This window comes from Amblyraja radiata, chromosome 1 (genome assembly GCF_010909765.2).
Source record: "Amblyraja radiata isolate CabotCenter1 chromosome 1, sAmbRad1.1.pri, whole genome shotgun sequence".
In the NCBI taxonomy this organism is placed as follows: domain Eukaryota; kingdom Metazoa; phylum Chordata; class Chondrichthyes; order Rajiformes; family Rajidae; genus Amblyraja; species Amblyraja radiata.
The window spans coordinates 158,749,707-158,773,963 of NC_045956.1; the positions used below are offsets into that span (position 1 = coordinate 158,749,707).

At 43.5% G+C, this 24,257-nt stretch overlaps 1 protein-coding gene across 1 annotated transcript in view; it reads left to right on the forward strand.

Annotated features, from left to right (window-relative positions):
- The first annotated feature begins 268 nt into the window (after nt 1-268).
- The window catches only part of myo5b (myosin VB), a 229,768-nt gene continuing 205,779 nt past the window's right edge, over nt 269-24,257 (forward strand). Inside the window, exons 1-2 of the mRNA XM_033033539.1 lie at nt 269-703; nt 761-823. Of these exons, the coding sequence (XP_032889430.1) occupies nt 797-823 (27 nt within the window). The 5' untranslated portion in view covers nt 269-703; nt 761-796. The remainder of the gene's footprint in view (nt 704-760; nt 824-24,257) is intronic.

Genomic DNA, 24,257 nt, shown 5'->3' on the forward strand with positions numbered 1-24,257 from the left:
AGTCGAACATCTTATGTTTTCATTTCAGGTTTTCAGCATCTGCAGTTTAAAAAAAAATGCAGATGGAAGAAATACTTTTTTTTGTTCCTAAAATATCCAGTGAGTAATTAAGAAAGGAGGACGGGCGAGGAGCCCTGGCGTGGTACGTTGACAAATCTCAGTCAGCTTGACAGCTAGAGGGCGGGGTGAGCTGCCGGCACTTGGCGAAAAGTTCTGGTGCCGAGGAGAGGGAGGGAGAAAAGCCGAACAGGTGTCTGACACAGTGTCGGAGGACAGGGACCGTCCCCTGGAGACTTACCTCCAAACGCGGAAGTCACCAGTAGATGTCTCACGGCCGCAGTTCAGTTCCCGGTTCCTAATGGGAGCGGCTGGCTGGGTGACATCGGAACACCTTGGTGGCAGAAGAGCCTTTTATTTATTTTCTGTCAACGCCGCATGACGTGCCTTGACAGCAGCGTATTGTTTGAACATAACCTTGCGTGTTCCCCCCCCCCCTGGTTTGACAAAAGAGGGAAACCAGAACCTCCCCCGTTCGAGCGGCTGAAACTGGGCGGGGAGACTCGACACCAACTTTGCACCTGAGTAAAGGTCGCTGGAATAAAGGGAGAATCGCGGTGAAAATGGCGACCAGGGAGCCCTGGCTTTCCCAAGGTGGCGACTAAGGTGGTGAACACACCGGCTTGTTTCTTTCTCCACTCGGCGGCGGAGGAGGAGGAGGAGGAGGAGGAGGAGGAGGAGGTGGTGGTGGTGGTGGTGGTGACGGCGGGTCGGGTCGGGCTGGCCGGAGACGAGCGACATGTCGGTCTCGGAACTTTACACCAAGGTAAGGTTGTATCCATTTCCAGGTGTCCATCCGTCTCTAGGATACCGCCGGCTCCCCGTTCCCAACCCGGGGGCTGCAGCCGCCACATGGAGCTCACTTCAGCAGAACCGACCCGTCACTAAATCTCTCTCCCCCCCCACCACCTGCCCAATCTGATTTTATTTAATTTTCTAACTTGTCGACTTCCTGCACGATGTTGTTTATTTTGGAAGTGCGTGTAAACATTTGGGCTTTGGAGTTGAGGCCAGAGTCGAGTTAATTTCAATTCTGGCAGCAGTTTTGTGTTTTATTTTAAACGATAAAGCTTCAGTACAATTTATGATGCGGAGTAGCTATTTAATGGTGCAGTATTTTGAATAGGGATTGTGCGTAGATTCCCCTGGCGTTCGCAAGCGTAGAAAAATCAGGAGAGGCGCTGGATACGTTGGTCTTAACATTATTAGAGCGTTAACGCTTGAATGGCAACTGATTTATTTTCCGTCGTCTTTGCCTTTTATCCTAGACAGGCAAGGTATTACAAATGTATTGAAGGTTTGTGAATTGCTGATGGTTCATTAAAGGAAACTTTCATTTAGCGCAATGAAAAGTTGATCGTACCCTGCCACAGGAAAAATCTTCCCTGCAGCTGATTGGGGAAAGTGTATTTAAAACATCGGGATCCTTTCGAAATACTGACACGAGTCACCAATTGTACAATCTACCTTGCGTTATAATAGCAGACCCAAGTTTACTTCTCGGATGTTGCAGTATAGCAGGCTCTGTATGTAACACAGAGTTATTATCGCAAACACACGTTATATTGCAGCGCGAAACAATCCTAACATGTTGGAACTTCAGATTAGAACCAGTCGCAAACTGAGGTTTCAATACTGAGCAAGTGATGCTCTTTCGGAGGGAACATTAAACTGTTCCCTCGGAAAGACTAAAAGACCTCTTTACGTGCCTACAAAATGAGTAAGGGGTTCTTCCCACATACGGATCAATATTTTCACTTCTACCAATATCACTTAATCATTTATATGCTTGGTGGTCGAACCTTCAACATGCCAAAAGTTTTGGGGATGTTTTACAAGAATGATAGCAATGCATTAAGTGAGTACGTGAAACCTTAGCTTTTCAGTCCACCTTGCGTTTCTGTTGTATTAGTTGTCTGGTTGTTTGTCATATAGCTCCCTTTGCAAACGTAAATAAGTGGTAAAGAAGATATGTGGGTATGTTTGGCTTCATTGGTCAAGGCAATAGACAATAGGTGCAGGAGTAGGCCATTCGGCCCTTCGAGCCAGCACCACCATTCAATGTGATCATGGCTGACCATCCCCAATCAGTACCCCTTTCCTGCCTTCTCCCCATATCCCCTGACTCCGCTATCTTTAAGAGCCCTATCTAGCTCTCTCTTGAAAGCATCCAGGGAACCTGCCTCCACTGTCCTCTGAGGCAGAGAATTCCACAGACTCACCACTCTCAGGCATTAAGTATAAGAGTCAGGAAGGCATGATGCAGCCTTCTGTAAACCTGCATTTGGAGTATTGTGTACAGTTCTAGTCGCCCTATTAAAGGAAGGATGTGGAGACTTTGGAAAGGGTCGAGAAGGGGTTTGCCAAAATGCTGCATAGATTAGAGAGTAGCTATAAGGAGAGGTTGGACAAAACTGGATTGTTGTCTGGAGTGCAAGAGATTGAAGGAGACCTGATAGAAGAAATATATCAAATTATGAGCAGCATAGGTGGATAGGCAACACCTTTTTCTCAGGGTAGAATTGTCAAATACTAACGCCAGTGGGAGAAAATGTAAAGGAAATGTGCAGGGCATGTTTTTTACAGATGGTAGTATGTGCCAAAACCTGCTGCTAGAGGTGGTGGTAGATGCAGATACGATAGAGGAATTTAAGAGGCTTTTAGATTGGCACATGGATATATTGGGATGGAGGGACATGGACCATGTGTGCAGAGGAAGTTAGTTTACCTTGGCTTCATGTTCAGCACCAACTTTGTTGGCTGAAGGGGCTGATCCTGTGCTGTATGTACTGTTCTACGTTCTCTGCTTGAAGCAGATACTTTTCAATTAGCTGTGGCAATTACTTATGTCACTTTTTAAAATAAATTCAAAAGTCTAAAACAGAACTATTGGCCAATTAGTGAAACACCTGTTGTTACAACTGGATCCTGTAATTAGGTTTTGTGAATAAACACCTGAACATTTTTCCTATGATCAGAGGTGGGGATTTTGGCCATGCCTAATGAACCTGATTTGAATTTGTTTTGGGGCAGTGTTGAAATCATGCTCTGTGTTTGTAATTTATGTAAAAGACACAAAACCACATGAAAATAGGAGCATGAATCCCACAATCTAATTTGAGTTTTTTGAGAATGTAACTAAGCAAAGTGTTGAAGGCGAGATGGCAGGCAAAGTTTATAAGGCTGCCACATGGTAGGATGGTTCAGAAGGTTAAGACACAAGGCATGTACGACATGTTGGCAAACTGGATCCAAAATTTGTTTGGTGTCCGAAGCAGAGGGGACTGGTGGATACAGGTAAGGGTGATTTGATTGGTAGATGGGTGGAGCAAATGACAAAGGAGAAGAGTGTCAGATAAGGAAAGAAGAGAAAAACCAAAGATCTTATGAGATAATTGAGAAAAAGCACAGTTAAGTCGAAGGGAGGGATATGGGTTGTCAGGAACAGGAAGGAGCGGAAAGAGGAGGGTAATGTGGAAACAGGAGGAGGGAAATGGTGAGATGGGGGGGTGGGGGGGGGGGGGAGGAGTAGGCAAAAGAGAGGGAGGCGAGGGGTATTACTTAAATTGAGAATTTCAATGTTTAGGGTCCCAACCCAGAATGTCACCTACCCATGTTCTTCAGAGATGCTGCCTAACCCACTGATTACTCCAACCCTTTTTTTTGTAAATCACCATCTACGGTTTCTTCTGTCTTCAATGTTCATGCCAGTGGGTTGCTAGCTACCCAAGTGGAATATGAGGAACTGACCAGGTAGTTTGCATGTTGCCTTATTCTGGCAACGTAGGAGAGCAAAGACAAAGGTGGGTATAGAAATGGGAAGGGGAGTTACGATGGTTCGCAACCGGGAGCTCCAGCAGGCCGTGGTAGATAGAGCGCAAGTGTTTGGCAATATAATCACCAAATCTATGTTCGGTTTTGCTGATGTAAAGGAGACGACATCAGGAGCACCGAATGCAATAGATGAGATTGGAAGAGGTGTGCATGGATGGAAATGAGAGAGAGACCCCAGTAACTCTTCCATGTGAACCAGAGGTTCACTTGCTCCGCTTCCAACCTTATCTACTGCATTTGCCACATTTTTATGCAGCCTGGGAACGATAGACCAGTGAGCTGAACATCTGTGCTAGGCAACCTAATGGAGAATATTCTGAGGGGTAAGATGTATATGCATTTAGATATATGCTGATTAGTTCAAGTTCAAGTTACATTTATTGTCACATGCACCAATTGGTACAGTGAGAGTTGAATTACCGTACAGCTATACAAATAAAAAGAACACGATACACAATAGAGTTTAACATGAACATCCCCCACAGCGGAATCAACGTTTCCCACTGTGAGGGAAGGCAATAAAGTTCAGTCCTCTTCCACTTTTTCACCCGTGGTCGGGGCCTTTGTACCTGCTACAGTCGCCACTACAGACGGTCGGATGTACAGGCCCTCTCGCCTGGGATGATTGGAGCTCCGGCGTCGGAACGGAAGAACACACTCAGCGGCTTGGAGTTTCTGAATCGGCCGCTTATTACTGGAGACCACGGCTTCCGAAGTCCACAGGCCGAGCTGGGCAGAGCTGCAACACTGGCAATCCCCGGCAAGGGGTCCCAGGCCTCCGCGATGTTAAAGTCAGCTCTGCCCGCGGCTAGAAGCTCTGCAAACCACAGTTCCATGGTGTAAAAGTCAGCAAACCCAACACTCTGGAGCTCCAACACAGGCGAACCCTGCAAGGCATCGCCCGCTCCGCGATGGCAATGCAGTGCTGCGCCGCCGCTAAAGCTCTGGCCGGTCTCCGGTAGGAAAGACAACGCCAATCCAGTTGGTAGGCAGCAAGGGGGGGGGGGGGGCGAAGATGCGACTCGGAGAAAAGACGCATCTCCGTCCAGGTAAGTGACTGAGAAACGGTTTCCCCCTATCCCCCCCCCCCACATAAAAAAGTCTAAGAAACCTTTAAAACATACTTTTAGACACACTAAAAATAACAATAAGGGTGGAAGGACGAACAGCTGCCACTACGATGGCGCAACCCGATTAGGGATAGTCAGCATGGGGTTATACTTGGGATATCATGATTCACACATCTGATTCAGCTTTTTGAAGATGGAACCAAAAAGGTTGATAAGGGCAGAGCTATAGGTGTTGTCAGTATACATTTCAGAAAGGCTTTTGGTATGGTTTGGCATGGTTGGCTGCTCCAGAAGGTTAGATAACATGGGATCCAGGAAGATTCAGCTGTCTGGATTTAAAAAATTGATTTCATGGGGAAAAAGCAGAGAGTGATGGTGGAAGATTGATTTTCGGACTGGAGGCCTGTGACTCGGTGCTGGGCTCATTAGTATTTGTGGTTTACATTGACGATTTGGGTGAGAATGTACAAAACAGGATTAGTGCATTTGCAGATTACATAAAGTGGGTGGCAGCAAAGATGGCGATGTCAAGTGGGCTAAGGAATGGTTGAAGCAGTTTAATGCAGATAACAGCGAGGAGTTGCTTTTTGGGAAGTTATACCAGCGCAGGAACGTCACAGTGAATGACGGAGGTCCTCGACCGTTGTAAAGCAGACGGATCTGGAAGTGCAGGTACATAGTTCCTTGAAAGTGGCATCACAGGTAGATAGGGTGGTCAAGAAGGCTTTCTGCATGCTCGCCTTTATCAGTCAGGGTATTGAGTATAGAAGTTGGTATGTTATGTTACAGGTGTACAAGACGTTGTTGAGGCCACATTTAGAATATTGTGTTCAGTTTTTGGTCACCCTGCTATTGGAAAGATGTTGTTAAGCTGGAAAGATTTAAGAGGATTGTGGCCAGCACTTGAGGGCCTGGGCTGTAGGGAGTGGTAAGGCAAGCCAGGATTTAATTCTTTGGAGCACAGGAGGATGAGGGGTGATCTTATAAAAGTGTATAAGATCATGAAGGGAATAGACAGAGTAGATGTATCCTGTACCCAGAATAGGGAAATGAACCAGAGGACATGGGTTTAAGGTGAGAGATGAAAGATTTAATAAGAATCTGAGGGGCAACTTTTTTATGCAGCACTGGGTATATGGAAGAGTGGCCGGAGGAGATAGTTGAGGCACATACTGCAGCAACATTAAAAGACATTTGGACAAGTACAAAGATAGGAAAACTTTGGAGGAATATGGGCCAAATCTGTGCAGGATGGACCAGTGTAAATGGAGCAGCTTGGTTGGTGAGGGCAAGCTGGATCGAAGGGCCCGTTTCCATGCTCTATGAATCTAAACAAGATTTTCTTTCATAATTGGTCGTGACTAAGCGACACGATTGAAAAAGAATCAGAATTTTTCTGTATCCTTGAAGCTATTCTAGTGTCCAGAAGTGGTGTCTGGCACTGTACCAAATACTGTGAAAGAAAGTGAACGTGACCGACATGTAGACAGGTAGAACTGATATAAAACCTGGATTGGGGACACAAAGCGCAACTCTCATCTGGCTATTTGTTTGGAACATCCATACATTTTTAATGGGGGGCATGTCAGTGACACAGCTACAAAATTAGCTGCTGTGTTTTAAATGCAGTTATCTTTCCCTCCTTAATAGAAGAGATTTTTCAAATGACACTTCGACTGGAAGAATTGTGGCTGGGAGTGGATCTGACTTTGAACTAAAGCAGAATGAATCCCAAAGCCAACATGAGTGTTGGAATTTTTTAATGAGAAATTTTGGAAAAAGGCTGAACCCATTGTGGAACTTCTACATTGAAAAAGTAAGGAATGAAAACTAGACAAATTGGGGCAAGTTCAAGTTTGAATCTATTGTCACATGCACCAATTAAGGTATAGTGATATTTGAGTTACCATACAGCCATACATAGAAATATAGAAACATACTAAGTGAAAAGCAACAATACACTCAGTCACATAAAATAAAATTTAACATAAACATCCACCACAGTGGAATCCACATTCCTTACTGTGATGGAAGCTGTGATAAAGCTCAATCATCTTCCTCCTTTGTTCACCCGTGTTCGGGGCTGTTGAACCCTCCGCTGCCGACGGTCCGATGTCCGAAGCCCTCGCGACAGGATGATTGAAACTCCGGCGTCAGGACGGATTGGAACACTCGGAGCATGGAGCTCCCGAGTTGGCCTCTTCTTACCGGAGACCGCGGGCTTCACGGTGTTAAAGTCCACAGGCCCCGCGGTTGGTGCTCTTCCACAGGCGATCCTCGGCAAAGGATCGCAGGCTCCGTGATGTTAGAGTCCGCGCGCCCGCGGCTTGAAGCTCCGGGCCGGTCTTCAGGAAAGGCCACATCACTCTACGATGTTAGGCCGCAGAGGGGATGGAGATACGATACAGAGAAAAATCGCATCTCCGTCGAGGTAAGTGACTGAAAAAAGTTTCCCCCAATTTCCCTGCCTCCCCCCCCCCCCCCCCCCCCCCCCCCCCCACATAAAACAGACATAGAAAACATTAAAACATACTTTTAAAACATACTTATAAAATAATAAAAACGGAGAGGGGACAGACACACTGTTGGCGAGGCACAATTACAGTTCAGGTTTTAATAGCTATAGGAAGAATAGATTGAAAGGGTTCGAAGTTTTGAGGTCTGGAAAAGAATGGGACTGTTGACTTTTGTATGTGGGGCTGCACAGTAATGCCTCATAGCACCAGAAACCTGGGTTCGATCCTGACCAGGATCCAGAAGCACCGCAGACCGCCGGCCCGCGGCCAACTTCTACCGCGGACCCGGTGTGGACTTACCATCGCCCCTGGAGGGGAGCTTCGACCGCCGGCCCGGCGGTCTGAGGCGCGGCGGGAACTTTAAATCTTCGACCGCCGGCCTGCGGCCTACACCAACCTAAAGCCGCGGTCTCCGGTGGGGAAGAGCCGACTCTGGACTTACCTGGACTTGTACCTTGTCCTCTTACCATCTGGACGCCCGCAGCGACGGCTGCGGAGGGTTGAGGTCCCAACCACGGGGGGAAATGGAGGAGGACTGGCCAAATTTAGTGCCTTCCACCACAGTGATGAATGCTGTGGTGGATGTTTGTGTTAAATTTTTATTGTGTATTGTGTGTTCTTTCTCATTGTACCGCTGCTGACAAATTAATTTGACTTGCACTTTATGTGCAATGTGACGAATAAAACTGTATTGTATTGTATATTGTATTGACCTTGTGTGGAGTTTGTACATCCTCCCTGTGAACACATGTGCTGCATGGACTTGGTGAGCCGAAGATCCTGTTTCCTTGCTCTAAAAATCAATCAATTAATTAATTTGTATAGAATTAATTGTTTACTACAGAGATATTGGATGGAGTAACTGAACCTCATGGATAAAGAAATGTTCAGGAAAATATTGACCATGGAAAATTGGCAAACTAAAAGTAAAATTATGTGTATAATAATTCTGTGATGCTGTTGAATCTACTTAATGTCATGCTAAAGGTGCACTGTATAACTTCAAGTCAAGTTTATTCGTCACATACACATACGAGATGTGCAGTGAAATGAAAAGTGGCAATGCTCGCGGACTTTGTGCAAAAAGACAAACAAACAAACAACCAAACAAACTATAAACACAATCATAAACACACACATATTCTTTTACATATTAAATATTGGAAGGAAAAACGTTCAGTAAAGTTAGTCCCTGGTGAGATAGGAGTTTATAGTCCGAATGGCCTCTGGGAAGAAACTCCTTCTCAACCTCTCCGTTCTCACAGCATGGCAACGGAGGCGTTGGCCTGACCGTAGCAGCTGGAACAGTCGCATATAAAATAAAACTTTAGTCGCATATTAAAATATTACACATCATCAGACACAAACAATTGAAAAAACATTGTCTTCAGGAACAAGTCGCGGCAAGGCTATGTGACATTCAAAAAGCACCTGTATTTGTTTTAAGAATCTCATACTGAGTCAGCAAAATGTTGAATTAACATTTGGTACTTCCTGATACCAGGGAACCCCACCTTTTGTCAAAAGCATCCAGAAAAGCTTATTTTTGTTCAAGTGCAGAACTGGCAAAGCAGAGCAGAACCTGCCCGGAAGGCCCAGGCAGCCCACCGGACACCGGGGACTCGCCCGCCTCTGACAGAAGACCTGCACCATAGACCGGAACCCGCCCAGAAGGCCCGGCTTGCCAGCAGCAGGTCGGGGACCCACGGGAACCCACCTGGAGAGCCGATAAGCAACTGGCTGCGGGAGGGAGTGCAGTGCCTCGATGGGGGAGTGGGCCGCTGGTCTGGGCACTGCTCCAAGAAGCCGAGCACATGGACTGACATGGCCTGCAGCAATGGAAGGCACCACAGCTATGCTTGGCCAGGCCAACCTGCAAAGCTGCCAGGACAACTGACCTTCATGGTCAGATCAAGATCCCTGCACTTACAACAACTGGGATATGAAAATGGCGCCAAACTGGCGACGCTGTATACTGTCTCAGTGTACTACTGCTATACACTTGTACTGTATCTGAGATGCTGATCTAACATCTATCCAAGTGCTTATGTATAGTAATACTTGTATTGAACGGTACACAAAAATGAATTTCACTGTTCCAAGGTACATGTGACAAATAAAATATCATAAATTATAAACCATCAGTGATGTGTAGAAGGTGCAATAGTACACAACTGTAATACAATGATTGTCTTTGAGAGGCAGCACTGTGGCAAATACAATTAGTATAAATAGGCATGATGATCCGTATAGACGTTTCTGAACTAAAGGACCCATTTATATGTTGTGCAACTGTGACTCTGTGACTGGTTGCCTGTACAACATTTTTTTGGAATATAATAAAAGGCTGCATAACCAGAACCAGGGGCCACAGTCTTAGAATAAATGGGAGGTCATTTAAGACTGAGGTGAGGAAAAAACGTTTTCACCCAGAGAGTTGTGACTTTATGGAATTCCCTGCCACACAGGGCAGTGGAGGCCAAGTCACTGGATGGATTTAAGAGAGAGTTAGATAGAGCTCTAGGGGCTAGTGGAGTCAAGGGATATGGGGAGAAGGCAGGCATGGGTTATTGATAGGGGCGATCGGCCATGATCACAATGAATGGCGGTGCTGGCTTGAAGAGCCGAATGGCCTCCTCCTGCACCTATTTTCTATGTTTCTATAACATTGAACAAGCTTTTCTGCAGTTTTGCTATTACTGAATAAATAGGCACATGAATAATGTACCCAAGAAGTTTATTAACTAGACCATTATGAGTTGAGCAAAAGGTGTATATTGTATGTAGTTTCCTTTTATTGTATACAGGTATAAGAGACCATGATGAAAAGTAGTTGTTTCTACTGTGTAAAAGAAGTTTCATGGGCATTGAACTGCTATATTCAATGCAGCCCATGGCAATGATTGTATTTTTCTCAACACATAAAGAATACAATGGTCAAGAAGGGTCTCGATCTTTCTCATTTTCACCCGACAAACAGCTAACCACGACCTGTTTGCTTTTTCATCGTTCCTTTTTTTGTATATCTTTCATTCATTGATCTTTATCTCTCCACATCACCGTCTATAACTCCCGTTTCCCTTATCCTTAACCAGTCTGAAGAAAGGTCTAGACCCGAAACGTTACCCATTCCTTCTCTCCAGAGATGCTGCCTGTCCCGTTGAGTTACTCCAGCTCTGTTTGTCTATCTCAAGCATACTATAGATGCTGTTTTAGTCCCTGTGAATTATTATCATGGGATCCATGATCTAATATCATAGGTAACTTGACACTTCAGGAACTGTTAATGCAGAATTCTAAACTGAGACTGTAGCTCTTGTGTATTTTTGGTAAACAAGTCCGTTATGATCATCTGTAGCACTCGATGGTTTTACTTTCATCTGTTTATATAGTTTAGTTTAGAGCACAGAAACAGGCCTTTTGGCCCACTGAGTCCATGCCGACTAGCGATCCCCACACACTAGCACTATCCTATGCACACTAGGGACAATTTACAATTTTATCGAAGCCAATTAACCTACAAACCTGTATGTCTTTGGAGTGTGGGAGGAAACTGGAGCACCCAGAGAAAACCCACCCAGGTCAAGGGGAGAAGGTACAAACTCCAAACAGATAGCACCCGTGTTCAGGATCAAACCCGGATCTCTAGTTCTGTAAGGCCGCAATTCTACCACTGTGTCACCGTGCCCTCTGTGTATATAGGGTAACATATACAGTCATAGAGTGTGGAAACAGGCCTTTTGGTCCCACCTGCCTGTGCTTGGTCCATATCCTTCCAAATTTGTCCTATCCATCTACCTGTTTAACTGTTTCTTAAACGTTGGCATAATCCCAACCTCAATTACCTCTTCAGGCAGCTCGTTCCATGCATCCACCACCCATTGTGTGAAAAAGGTACTGCTACTATTAAATCTTTTCCCCTTCACCTTGAAGCTATGTCCTCTGGTCCTCGATTCCCCTACTGGGCAAGTGGTTCTGTGCATCTGCCTGATCTATTCCTCTCATGATTTTATCCACTTCTATAAGATCACCCCTCATCCATGGCATAGAGACCCAGCCTACTCAATCTCTCCCTATAGCTCACACCCTCTAGTCTTGGCAACATCCTCGTAAATCTTCTGAAACCTTTCAAGCTTGACAATATCTTTCCCATAACATGGTGACCAGAACTGAATACTATTCTAAATGCGGTCTCACCAACATCTCATACAACTGCAACATGACCTCCCATCTATTCTCAATACTCTTACTGATGAAGGCCAATGTGCCAAAAGCCTTTTTGACCACCTTATCTACCTGTGCCTCGACCTTCAAGGAATCATGCACCTGTACTCCTAGATCCCTCTGCTCTACAACACTCCCCAGAAGGCTACCACTCACTGTGTAGGTCCTGCCCCTGCTAGATGTCCCAAAATGCAACACCTCACATCTCTCTGCATAAAATTCCATCAACCATTCCTCAGCCCACCTGGCCAGTCAACCGAGATCCTGCTGCAGTCATTCACACCCATCTTCACTAACTGCAAAACCACCCACTTTTGTATTATCAGCAAACTTGCTAATCTTGCCCTACATGTTCTCATCCAAATCATTGATGTAGGTGACAAACAGTAATGAGCCCAGCACCAAGACCTGCTATATACCATATGAGTACCAACACCAAACTGCAGTTGCTTGGTGAATGCAAAAAGGGATCAGGGGGTATGGAGAGAAAGCAGGTACAGGATACTGAGTTGGATGGTCAGCCATGATTATATTGAATGGCGGTGCAGGCTCGAAGGGCTGAATGGCCTACTCCCTCACCTATTTTCTGTTTCTATGAATACTGAACTGATCTAGGCCTCTTTCCACCTGCCCCCAACACTGCCCTCTGCCTTTCCTCTGTAATGCTTCAAAAATTGTTTTTATCTTTGACGAATTACATTATTTAAGTTATCTATTCCATTGGCATTTGAGCAAGTGTTAGAAGGTTAATTATGTGGAAGTGAGTTGTGTGTGAGCCAAGGGTTTTATTCATGCAGCACTAATATTAGTTCTGCACAAAAAACCAAGTAGTCCCATTGGAACGGACTCTGCTTGAACTAGGCACAGGCGAGGACCAGGATCCTGATGAATTGAAGAGCAAAGGTAGGCAGGGCTTTAAATAAAGGAGATTGGGATTAATTCAAAAGTAAAAAAATATCAGTTACAAGGCAGAGGGGCTCATTAAATAGAACAGTAGATTGTATGGGTAGTGAACACAGCAAAATATAAGTTACAAAGGATATAAATAATTATTTTTTAATTAAAAAAAAGTCATAGTGATACAGTGTGGAAACCGGCCCTTCGGCCCAAATTGCCCGCACCGGCAAACATGTCCCAGCTACACTAGTCCCACTTGCCTGCGCTTGGTCCATATCCCTCCAAACATGTACCTGTCTAACTGTTTCTAATATGTTGGGATAGTCCCAACCTCAACTCCCTCATCTGGCAGCTTGTTCCATACACCCACCACCCTTTGTGTGAAAAAAGTTATCCCTCAGATTCTTATTAAATCTTTTCCCCTTCACCTTGAACATATGTCCTCTGGTCTCAATTCCCCTACTCTGGGCAAGAGACTCTGTGCATCTACCCGATTTATTCCTCCCATGATTTTGTACACCTCTATAAGATCATCCCTCACCCTCCTGCGCTCCAAGGAATAGAGATCCAGCCTACTCAATCTCTCCCTATAGCTCACACCCTCTAGTCCTGGCAACATCATCGTAAATCTTCTCTGAAATCTTTCAAGCTTGACAATATCTTTCCTATAACATGATGCCCAGAACTGAACACAATATTCTAAATGCTGTCTCACCAACGTCTTATACAACTGCAACATGACCTCCCATCTTCTATACTCTATACTCTCATTGATGAAGTCCAATGTGCCAAAAGCCTTTTTGACCACCTTGCCTACCTGTGACTCGACCTTCAAGGAATCATGCACCTGCACTACTAGATCCCTCTACTCTACAACACTCCCCAGAGGCCTACCATTCACTGTGTAGGTCCTGCCCTGTATGTTCTTATCCAAATCATTGATGTAGATGACAATCAGTAAGGGGCCCAGCACCAAATCCTGAGGCACACCACTAGTCATTGGCCTCCAGTCTGAGAAACAACCTTCCACCATCACCCTCTGCTTCCTTCCATGGAGCCAATTTGCTATCCATTCGGTTATCTCTCCTTGGATCCCATGCAACCTAACTTTCCAGAGCAACCTACCATGCGGAACCTTGTCGAATGCCTTACTGAAATCCATGTACACAACATCTACAGCTCTGCCCTCATTAACCTTTTTGGTCACATTTTCAAAATCAATCAGATTTGTGAGACACGACCTCCCACGTACAAAACCATGCTGACTATCACTAATCAGCCCTTGCCCATCCAAATGCATGTATAACCTATCCCTCAGAATACTCTCTAGTAACTTTCCAATTACAGATGCATGGAGGCACACTGTAAATGTTGAGGTTACGATTTTAATGAGGTGTAGTGAAAAGCATTGCTTGGCATGCTATTCAATCAAATCAGATAATATATGTTCAAGCTATACTCTGTACTATAAGTAGAGCAAAGGGAGAGATATAGAGAGCAGAATATAGTTCTCAGTATTGCAGTGTACCAGTGCAAAGTCCAATGCCCGCAATGAGATAGGTTGAAGAATTTGGGACTGTATCCAAACTTATGGAAGGACTGTTCAGAATCCCAATAGCAGAGGGGAGGCAGGGGTTCCTGACTCTGGTGTTGCGTGGTTTCAAGCTTCTGTATCTTCTGTCCAATGAGAGCGGTGAGAAGGAGAAATGATCGGGGCGGGGCAAGTCTTTGATGATGTTGGCTGCTATCCCAAGGCAGCTTGAAGTGTAGATGGAGTCAATAGTGAGGTGTGTAATCTGTGTGGTGGACTGGGTTGCGTCCACAACTCTGCAATTTTGTGCATTCTTGGGCAGAGCTGTTCCAAACCATGCTGTGATGCAATCCGACAATATGCTTTCCAAGGCGCATCTGTAGAAGTATTTAATAATTGCTGGAGACATGCCAGACTTTCTTAGTCTCCAATGGAAGTAGAGGTATTTGCTGTGCCTTCTTGGCTGTCACTTCAATGTGGCTGTCTATGACAAATCGCTGGTAATATTTGTACCAAGGAACTTGGAAGTTGACAACATATTCCACTTCGGCACCATTCATGCAGATTGTTGCATTTACTCCACCGAGCATCCTGAAGTTGATAACTAGCTCCTTTGTGTTGCAGTCATCAAGGGAGAGGTTGTTGATGGGAGTAATTCATAGTCCCTGACTCTAATATGAGTCAGAATATTAGTCAGAAAATTAGAGGTGTTTGTAGCAAGGGTAATGCAATTAACACGGTGGACTTGACACCTGCTACTCTGTTCCCTATCGCCCTTCCTGTACCCCGTCTTGGCATTGTTCATCAACCAGCCCACCACAGTAATATCATCTGCAAACATGTAGATGGAGTTAGAGTAGAATCTGGCCGCACAGTTGTGAGTGTATGGTAGCGGACTGAGAACAGATCTTGGTGGGGCACTGGTGTGGGAATTAGGGAGGAGGATGTGTCATCACTGATTGTGGTCTATGTGTCAGAAAGTGGATAATCCAGTGGCAATGGAATAGATGCTGATTCCTAGATCCAGGAGTTTGAAGATAAGTTTGGATGGGATTATGGTGTTGAAGGTGGAGCTGTAGTTGATAAATAGGAATCTAACACTAGTGTTGTTATTGGCTAGGTGTTGCAGAGATGAATTTGAATTATTCGTAATCAAATAGCTGAAATAATGGCACAAAAAGAAATGTGGGTTTGATTGATAACTGTTTTGGAGACAATTTTGGATCATAGAGAGGAAAAAAGGTGAGAATAAATTATTCTGGGATACCTGATTTTTAGAGCAGGCAATAAGAAAGGATGAAGTGGACGTGATGGTATTAAAAACATATAAAGAATAGTGAGAAAATGTATTGGTTTAAGAAGCTCAAAATATAGAATTGGTCTAAGCTCTGAAACAAGCAGCAAAAATAGTGATAGGAGTAATTTATAATCCCCGACTGACTATAATATTAGTCAGAGTATTAATCAGAAAATTAGAGGTGCATGCATCAAGGGTAATGCAATTAACATGGTGGACTAAGTTTTAGTTTATTGTGTATCAAGGTGTATCAAGGTACAATGAAAAGCGTTTGTTGCCTGCTAACCAGTCAGCAGAAAGACAATACATGATTACAATCTTCCATTTACAGTATATAGATACATGATAAGGGAATAACGTTTAGTGCAAGGTAAAGCCAGCAAAGTCCGATCAAGGATAGTCCGAGGGTCACCAAAGAGGTGAGCTCATTAGTTCAGCACTGCTGAAACTAATAGTGTAGGAAAAAACTGCAGATGCTGGTTTAAATCTACAACCCTCTATGACACCTTATCTAATCTAGATCTAGAAGATTATCTCAAATATATTTTATGAACTACATGATATTCTGAAATGTGATTTCCGTTTAGACTAAGCAAACTTAGTTTCAGCAATGGACACAAAATGCTGGAGTTATTCAGCAGGACAGGCAGCATCTCTGGAGAGAAGGAATGGGTTTTATTTAACTAACCTCTCCCCCTCTGAACGTCCTTTTCTTTACCTAACCTCTAAAAAAGAAGAGTCTGAAGAAGGGTCTCGACCCAAAACGTCACCCATTCCTTCGCTCCAGAGATGCTGCCTGTCCAGTTGAGTTACTCCAGCATTTTGTGTCCATTGCTGAAACTAAGTTTGCTTAGTCTAAACGGAAATCACATTTCAGAATATCATGTAGTTCATAAAATATATTTGAGATAATCTTCTAGATCTAGATTAGATAAGGTGTCATAGAGGGTTGTTACACAAATTTAAATGCAGTCTTCAAGCTGAAGCAATCTTTGCTCTTTTCCTTTGATCATTTTTACACATGTAACCTGCTGTGCCAAATATGAATGAGTACCAGGAAGAAGGAAAGATGCTTTTCAAAACAATATTGTCTTTGATTTCTGGCAGATAGCCAAAGTCAGTGACAACAGGAACAAAGTCCATCTTCCGTCGCAAATGCTGATTTACCTGATTTCGAGCCAGTCAGCTTTTTGTCAGAATGTTTTCTTGATTATTAAAAAAACTAGGAGTAATCCACTGGAGCACATAGCTAGTTTTTCATATATTTATTTTGTTTGGGGGTATAGTTAATGGTGCTCATTTCTCCCTGTCACTTTCTTTCATTTGCTGGTGACTGCTTTTGCTTTAGTCAGCGTGAATCGACTGAGCAGTTTTTTATTTCTGCTCCGATGATCCCTTAATTAGAAATCAGTCTATGTATTGCTTCCTAGTCAAAACAGTTCAAATTAAGAAGTGAGCAGCGAATAGGTAACCGACATTAAATATTCAAATTGTAGTTTACTCCAACAAAGCATAATTTGATTTTCCAGAAATCTAGCAGCTCTGAAGGATTGTAAATCCACAGTCATCATCATATTAATATCATTAGCTAGCAATCCCCGTGTGCTGCTGTGTTTCTAGAAAATGAAATGATGCTTTGTGGGAGCAATCTACTTCTAATGTGAATATTTAATGTTGATTACCTATTCAATGAGATGCATGTAGTTATCAGCTGGAAATATGATAGTCATCGAGAGATGTTGCATAGTTCTAGGCCCTTTAGTCCACTGAATCTGCGCCAAACTTTGGGCTGCCACTTTTATACACCTAACCTAACCATTCTCTTCACATTCCCCTCCGGATTCTGCTACTGACTTACACATTGGGGACAATTTATAGTGGACAATTAGCCTACCAACCTGCATGTATTGGGAATGTGGGAGCAAACTGGACATTAGAAAATATGGGGAGATTAAAACACGAGATTAATGTAGGATTATTGTGGTTGTTGGATTGGCACGGATTTATAACCATATAACCATATAACAATTACAGCACGGAAACAGGCCATCTCGGCCCTACAAGTCCATGCCGAACAACTTTTTTTCCCTTAGTCTCATTTGCCTGCCCTCATACCATAACCCTCCATTCCCTTCTCATCCATATGCCTATCCAATTTATTTTTAAATGATACCAACGAACCTGCCTCCACCACTTCCACTGGAAGCTCATTCCACACCGCTACCACTCTCTGAGTAAAGAAGTTCCCCCTCATGTTACCCCTAAACTTCTGTCCCTTAATTCTGAAGTCATGTCCTCTTGTTTGAATCTTCCCTATTCTGAAAGGAAAAAGCTTGTCCACATCAACTCTGTCTATCCCTCTCATCATTTTAAAGACCTCTATCAAGTCCCCCCTTAACCTTCTGCGCTCCAGAGAATAAAGACCTAACTTATTCAACCTATCTCTGTAACTTAGTTGTTGAAACCCAGGCAACATTCTAGGCTTGCAGGCTGACAGGCCTGTTTGCATGCATCTCTCGGAGGAAACCCACCAAGAGAAGCACAGAAACAGCGCAAACATGTAAACTTCATAAAGATGGCACTGGAGATCGAGATTGAGTTTGCATTGGTGCATTAAGGGGCTGTCCCACTTGGGCAACCTAATCTGCGCGTTCTGGCGAGCTTGCCCTTGACTCATACTCGCAGCATGGTCGACACGAGGTCCTAGGAGGTCTTTGTAACTCTCCTTCATGCTTGAGAGTAGTCCCCGCATACACGAGGCCTCAGCTAGGTCGCGGCGTATTTTTCAACATGCTGAAAAATGCCTGCGAGTTAAAAAAAATCAATACTTTTTTTACTCGTAGGTTTAATCGGAGTAGGTCGTATTAGGTCGGCATGTTATTCTTAGGTAATTGAGGGTAATCGAAGGTAATTGAAGGTAGTCGTAGATAGTCTCCAACATAGTCGAAGGAGATCGAATGAGGTCGTCTTCACTCTCCACTATTCGGTGTCCAATATTCCCGAAGTTAGCCGTAGCTAGTCGCAGCTGGTCTTCAACATAGTCGAGGGAGGTCTTCAATATGTCATTTTTTCAAACTCACCTAAACTCTTCTAAACTCGCCAATTAGGTCACCCAAGTGGGACAGCCCCTTTAGCTGTTAGGGTGATATTTGCTGGAGAGCAAACTTTTTAACTTTTACTGATATGTTTTATTTTATGCTTTTGGTCAAACTAGAGTGCTCGCCAAATATACTTTACCACCTATACCTTCCATGGCACCACCTCTCCCTTGCTCATTAACACTCTAGTCCTACTTACCTGCGTCGCTTCTGAGTGATTTGCTTGTCTTAATTTGCACTATTAGTATATAATGGAAACTTTTCTCTGAACTCTCAAGTTCCCTCTCCATTTAGGTCTCTTGTTGAAGCCTAGTCCTTTGGCTAAATGAGCTGTAGACCATGGAAACAAGCCCTTCTGCCCAATTTGTCCATGCTGATCAAATTGGGATCAAATCCCATTTGCCTGCCTTTGACCCATATTCTTCTCAATGCTTCTTATCCATGTATCTGTCCAAATACCTTGTCATTTTTAAAGCTATCTGTGATATTTATACACATCTGCTCCTCTAATTCATACTGACTATTGGAAGGCCTCTAATACCGTCCCACCAAAGTGATCATTCCCTTCTTATTCCTGTGTTCTACTAATATAGCCTCACTGGACGATCCTCTGAAAATATCCTCCCTGACCACTGTAGTTCTGCTCCCCCTGATAAAAAAAGTAACTCCCTAACTCCTCTCTTACCTACATCTATCTCTATCATGCCTGTAGCATCTATACTCAGTCATATTGAGCTGCCAGTCCTGCCCTTCTTGTTGTCCTGTCTATGTTTCTATGAGATGAGGAAAACATTTTTCACACAGAGAGTGGTGAGTCTCTGGAATTCTCTGCCACAGAATGTAGTTGAGGCCAGTTCATTGGCTATATTTAAGAGGGAGTTAGATGTGGCCCTTGTGGCTAAAGGGATCAGGGGGTATGGAGAGAAGGCAGGTATAGGATACTGAGTTGGATGATCAGCCAATATCATATTGAATGGCGGTGCAGGCTCGAAGGGCTGAAGGGCCTACTCCTGCACCTATTTTCTATGTTTCTATGTCTACTATAAGATCTCAGTCCCCTGAGCCAATCCACATCCTGTTCATCTGCCGTACCTGTTAAGCCTCCAGCAATTAAATAAATACAGTGGGGTGGGGGGGGGGGGTGGTCACCTATCTACTTTCTCCCTGCACCTTGGCCGTTGACCACCTCACTGTCACTCCTATCTTAGGAGTTATTTGTTTCTCGTTTTTTTTTTGGTAGCGTCATGACAAATTGCCATTGTCTGTTGACTAGCATAGGAATGTAACTGTTTTTCTTCAGATGCGATAGAGATGAATGAAACTGGGGGGTGGGGGAAGGCAATTTTATTTTCTGCCAGTATTGTTATATGTCCATTCATTTTGAATGATTCCAGTGTGAATCTAGTGCACATCATTCCCTGTATTATGCAAATTTAAAGTAGTAGCTAGCACATTTACAGGCCCATAACTGCTAATGCTGATGAATGCTGTGAAGCGTTTGTGTTCCCATTATTTGGCCATTTGCCTATATTTACATCTTTGCCTAAACTGCCATCAACTAGGTATAACTGTTTGCAGTGTTTTGTCTTACATATCCATATAATTGATCATCCACATACATCCATTTAGGATGTCTGAATTAGGGTAAAGAGTGGGCTGCCTGGGCCCTTTGCACCATTTCAGTCATACATCAAGATTATGGTTGATTACTGGTGCCTGCCGTTTTCCTGTACCATCATCGTAGCCTTTGATTCCCTTAATAATCATAAATCTGTACATCTCTCCATCTCTCTCATGAATGATCTCAATGACGAGTCTCTGCAATTCTTTGGGTAAAGAATTTGCGGCACTCTGAGTTATGTTATTTCTTCTCATTTAAGTCCTATGTTTTTGTCTTTTAATCTGTGACTGTGAGCCCTGGTTCTTGATCCCTTGGCAAGGAAAATATTATTTTTGCATCAGCATTCTCAGACCCTGAGAAGAATTTTGTAAATTTCAGTTCATTCTTCATTCTAGAAAACCAATCTATTTGACACAATCTCTCCTCTTATGCAAATTTTCCAGCCCTGAAACCAGTCTAATGAATCATAGCTGCGCTCCTTTATTTATGTATGGCAGAACAATGTTATACAAAGTAGTCTGTACCTGGCCTCGCCAAAGTCAAATACTATTGTAATAGGGTTTACAAACAAGGAGCTGCAGGAACATGGATGAGACAGAAGTTTGTATGCATGGTTCATTCATCCCTTCCCACCTGAAACCACCCCATCCCCAGGTACTTTCCCCAGCAACTGCAGGAGATGTAACACCTGTCCTTATACCTCCTCCCTCCAATCCATCCAAGGACCCCAGCATTTCCTCCAGATGAGCACATGTTCGCATGCTCCTCCTCTAACCTAATCTACTGCATTTAGTATTCCCAATGTGGCTTTCTGTATATTGCCGTTTTACCGAACACTTGCACTTGGTCCGCCAAGGTCTATGGATCTCTCAGTTGCTAATAATTTTAACTTGCCTTCCCATTCCCTTACTGAGCTTTCTATCGTGGGTCTGCTCCATTGCTACAGCGAGGCCGGACACAAACTGGAGGAATGGCACCTCATATTCCGCTTGGGTAGCTTACAACCCAATGGTATAAACCTTAAGGCCGCATGCGGCCTTCTAGGCCATTAAGTGTGGCCTTTTGAATGAATCCAAATTTTGTAGAACAAATCCTTTTATTTTTATTAATATGTTTTTGTTCATCTTATATTATCTTTATTTTAACCTTAAAATGAACGTATTTAAAATACCAAAGTGTAAAAAAAGATTCAACAAAATAATCCTCCCCGACTGACGGCCACAATGAAAACATTAGTAACTCACAAGGGCTATTTTAACACAATAATGTACATTTTGAAGTATATATAATTGAAGTTTTTTGGATGCAGCCTTATTAGATTAATGCGGCATTCGAACATGAAAAGGTTCCCCACCCCTGGTATAAACATTGATTTCTCCAATTTTAGGTAACGTAACAACCCACATTTCTTCCTCTGGCTCTTTCTCTTCCACAATTCACAACTCTTTGACCCTTTTGTCTTGCATCTTCTGTTTTAATCTTTGGACTTTGTTCCAACCATCTGCCTAACAAAACCTCCCTCGTCAGTGTTCACCTGTTTTCTGCCATTCCTTGAACTGCCTCTTCTCTTTCCCAGCTTTCTACCCCCTGACCCACCCCCTCCACAATCTACACCCTGTAGTAGTGTTCTGACCCAAAACTTCATGTATCCATGTCTCCTGTAAAGCTGCTTGACCTGCTGAGTTACTCCAGCACTTTGTCTTTTGTTTTTGTAAACCAGCATCTGCAATTCCTGGTTTGCAAGATAAGGACACAATGTGCTGGAGTAACTCAGCGGGTGACGCAGCAACTCTGGAGAACATGTATAGGTAACATCACTGGTTGGGACACTTCAGACTGAATAGGACTTCTTTATTCTTGTACTCAAATTCTCTTGCAGTAAAAAACAATTAAAAATTTCCTTTTAATTGTTTTAATTATTACAAATAAACACTTCTATTTCATGCTCTGAAGTGGATGAATTCTCATTATTCCACATTTTGTTGCAACTGCTATCATCTCACTTAGCTTGTTTTTATTCCATATAACCATATAACAATTACAGGCCATCTCGACCCTTCTAGTCCGTGCCGAACATGTATTCTCCCCTAGTCCCATATACCTGCGCTCAGACCATACCCCTCCATTCCTTTCCCGTCCATATAACTATCCAATTTATTTTTAAATGATAAAAAGCTTCCCTTGAAGCATCTTTACTTCCTCCCCTCACCCCTTCTTAAAACCCACCTAATGTTGTATCATCAGCAAACTCAGTTGTATCTCATGTTGTAACTCATGTTGTATCATCAGCAAAATCAGTTAATTTCTACGATTATGTTATCCATCATTTGGTACCAAAGGTACACAAAAATGCTGGAGAAACTCAGCGGGTGCAGCAGCATCTATGGAGCGAAGGAGATAGGCAACGTTTCGGGCCGAAACCCTTCTTCAGACATTTGGTACCAAAGATAATTTAAGAAACTTTGGTCAAATCTTTGACCAATCCTACTTCTTGTATGTTGGAATTGTGCTCATGCAGTGTTTGATTTATTAGCTGCTACTTAAAGGGGATTAATTATGGACAGCACAATTGACCTAACAGATAGCTTCAAAGGGTCACTTGGAACGTGAGATGAAAATCCTGGAAACACAAAGAATTTCTATCATTATCTTTCAAGAGACATGATGTGATCAGACAAATGAAACTACATGTTTAAGAATGAATTGCAGATGCTGGAAAATCAAAGGTAGACAAAAATGCTAGAGAAATTCAGCGGGTGAGGCAGCATCTATGGAGCGAAGGAAATAGGTGACGTTTCGGGTCAACCCTTCTTCAGACTCATGTTGAAACTACATGTTCTGTTCATGCTTGTTCTGCATGAAATCCATCAAATCATATCATACATAACAGGGCTCTCACTTAACTTTTTTCCCTGTTGCCAGCTGAGCAACCTAGGCAGCTTTTTAGGTGGCCAAATGACAGTTTAGGTGGTCATTTAAGACGGTTTGCATGACGCGTGCAATAATGTGCTCGGAAGAAGTGCGTAGTTACCAGTCGGAATTATGCTCAATGAAGCATTCACATATTATTTCCGCTTCAAATAAAGTCACAAACTAAACATATTCACCAATCAAGACATGCAGCAAAATTATAATATTCTTTTTACACATTGCAATTAATGCAATTTCTATAAGTTCTTTCCACTTCCAAACAAAAATGTGGTTGGATTATTCAGCGTATGATCAGCCTGTGTCAATAAATCCTGGACCATGATAACATATATGCTTAACCATGCACGGTACAGATTGAAGCAAGCATGTTTTCTGTGAAGGACTGAAAATTACCATGACATGGACAAAGCATGGGCCGTTATTGCTATTGGCACAGAAACACTCTCGCTTCCCACATAATTTATCCATAACAAAATATACAGGTTGCATGGAAATTTCTACAGGCATTTTATGATAATCTATATACTTTTAAAAGTGTGTGTGTGTGTGTGTGCGCGCGCGCGTGCGTGTGCGTGTATCATTTTGCTTTTGAAACGTATCTCCTCGAAAACCAGACGCAGAAAGGCTGAGTCTTTAGACATTTTCGGTTGGGATTTAACTTATGATTTCATAAATGCACTCCTCTTTAAATTCGGTCAATTATTTCTCCAGATTTTGAATAAAGTTGTTCACAAAACTCACTTTTTTCAATATAATCGCCAGCTGCTGACGTCACAATGCCCACATGCCCACCAATCCAAGCCCACCTGCCTCCTGGGCGCCGCCCCCCTGCCGCTGTGGATTAAAGGTGCAGAAAGATCGAGAAAGTTCTGCAGAACAAAGATTCTACAGCTCCGTTCCGCTATAGGACCTTTGTTCTGCAGTTCTCGGGGCAGCGGCACCTCATGCGCTGAACCTTCTCCTCACTGTCGGTGCAGCTCGTGAAGCCCCGCCCACCTGCACGCTCATTCCAGCTGTCAGTTTCCAGAGTCAGAAGCCGCTTCTCTCTCCTCATTTGGCAGCCCACTCACTCGCCCGGCTCCCCTCCACCCCCCCCCCCTCTTCTTCTCACCCCCTCCCCTCTCCTTCCTCCTTCTCTCCCCTCTCCTCTCTACCAAAGATCCTATACCGCTATAGGATCT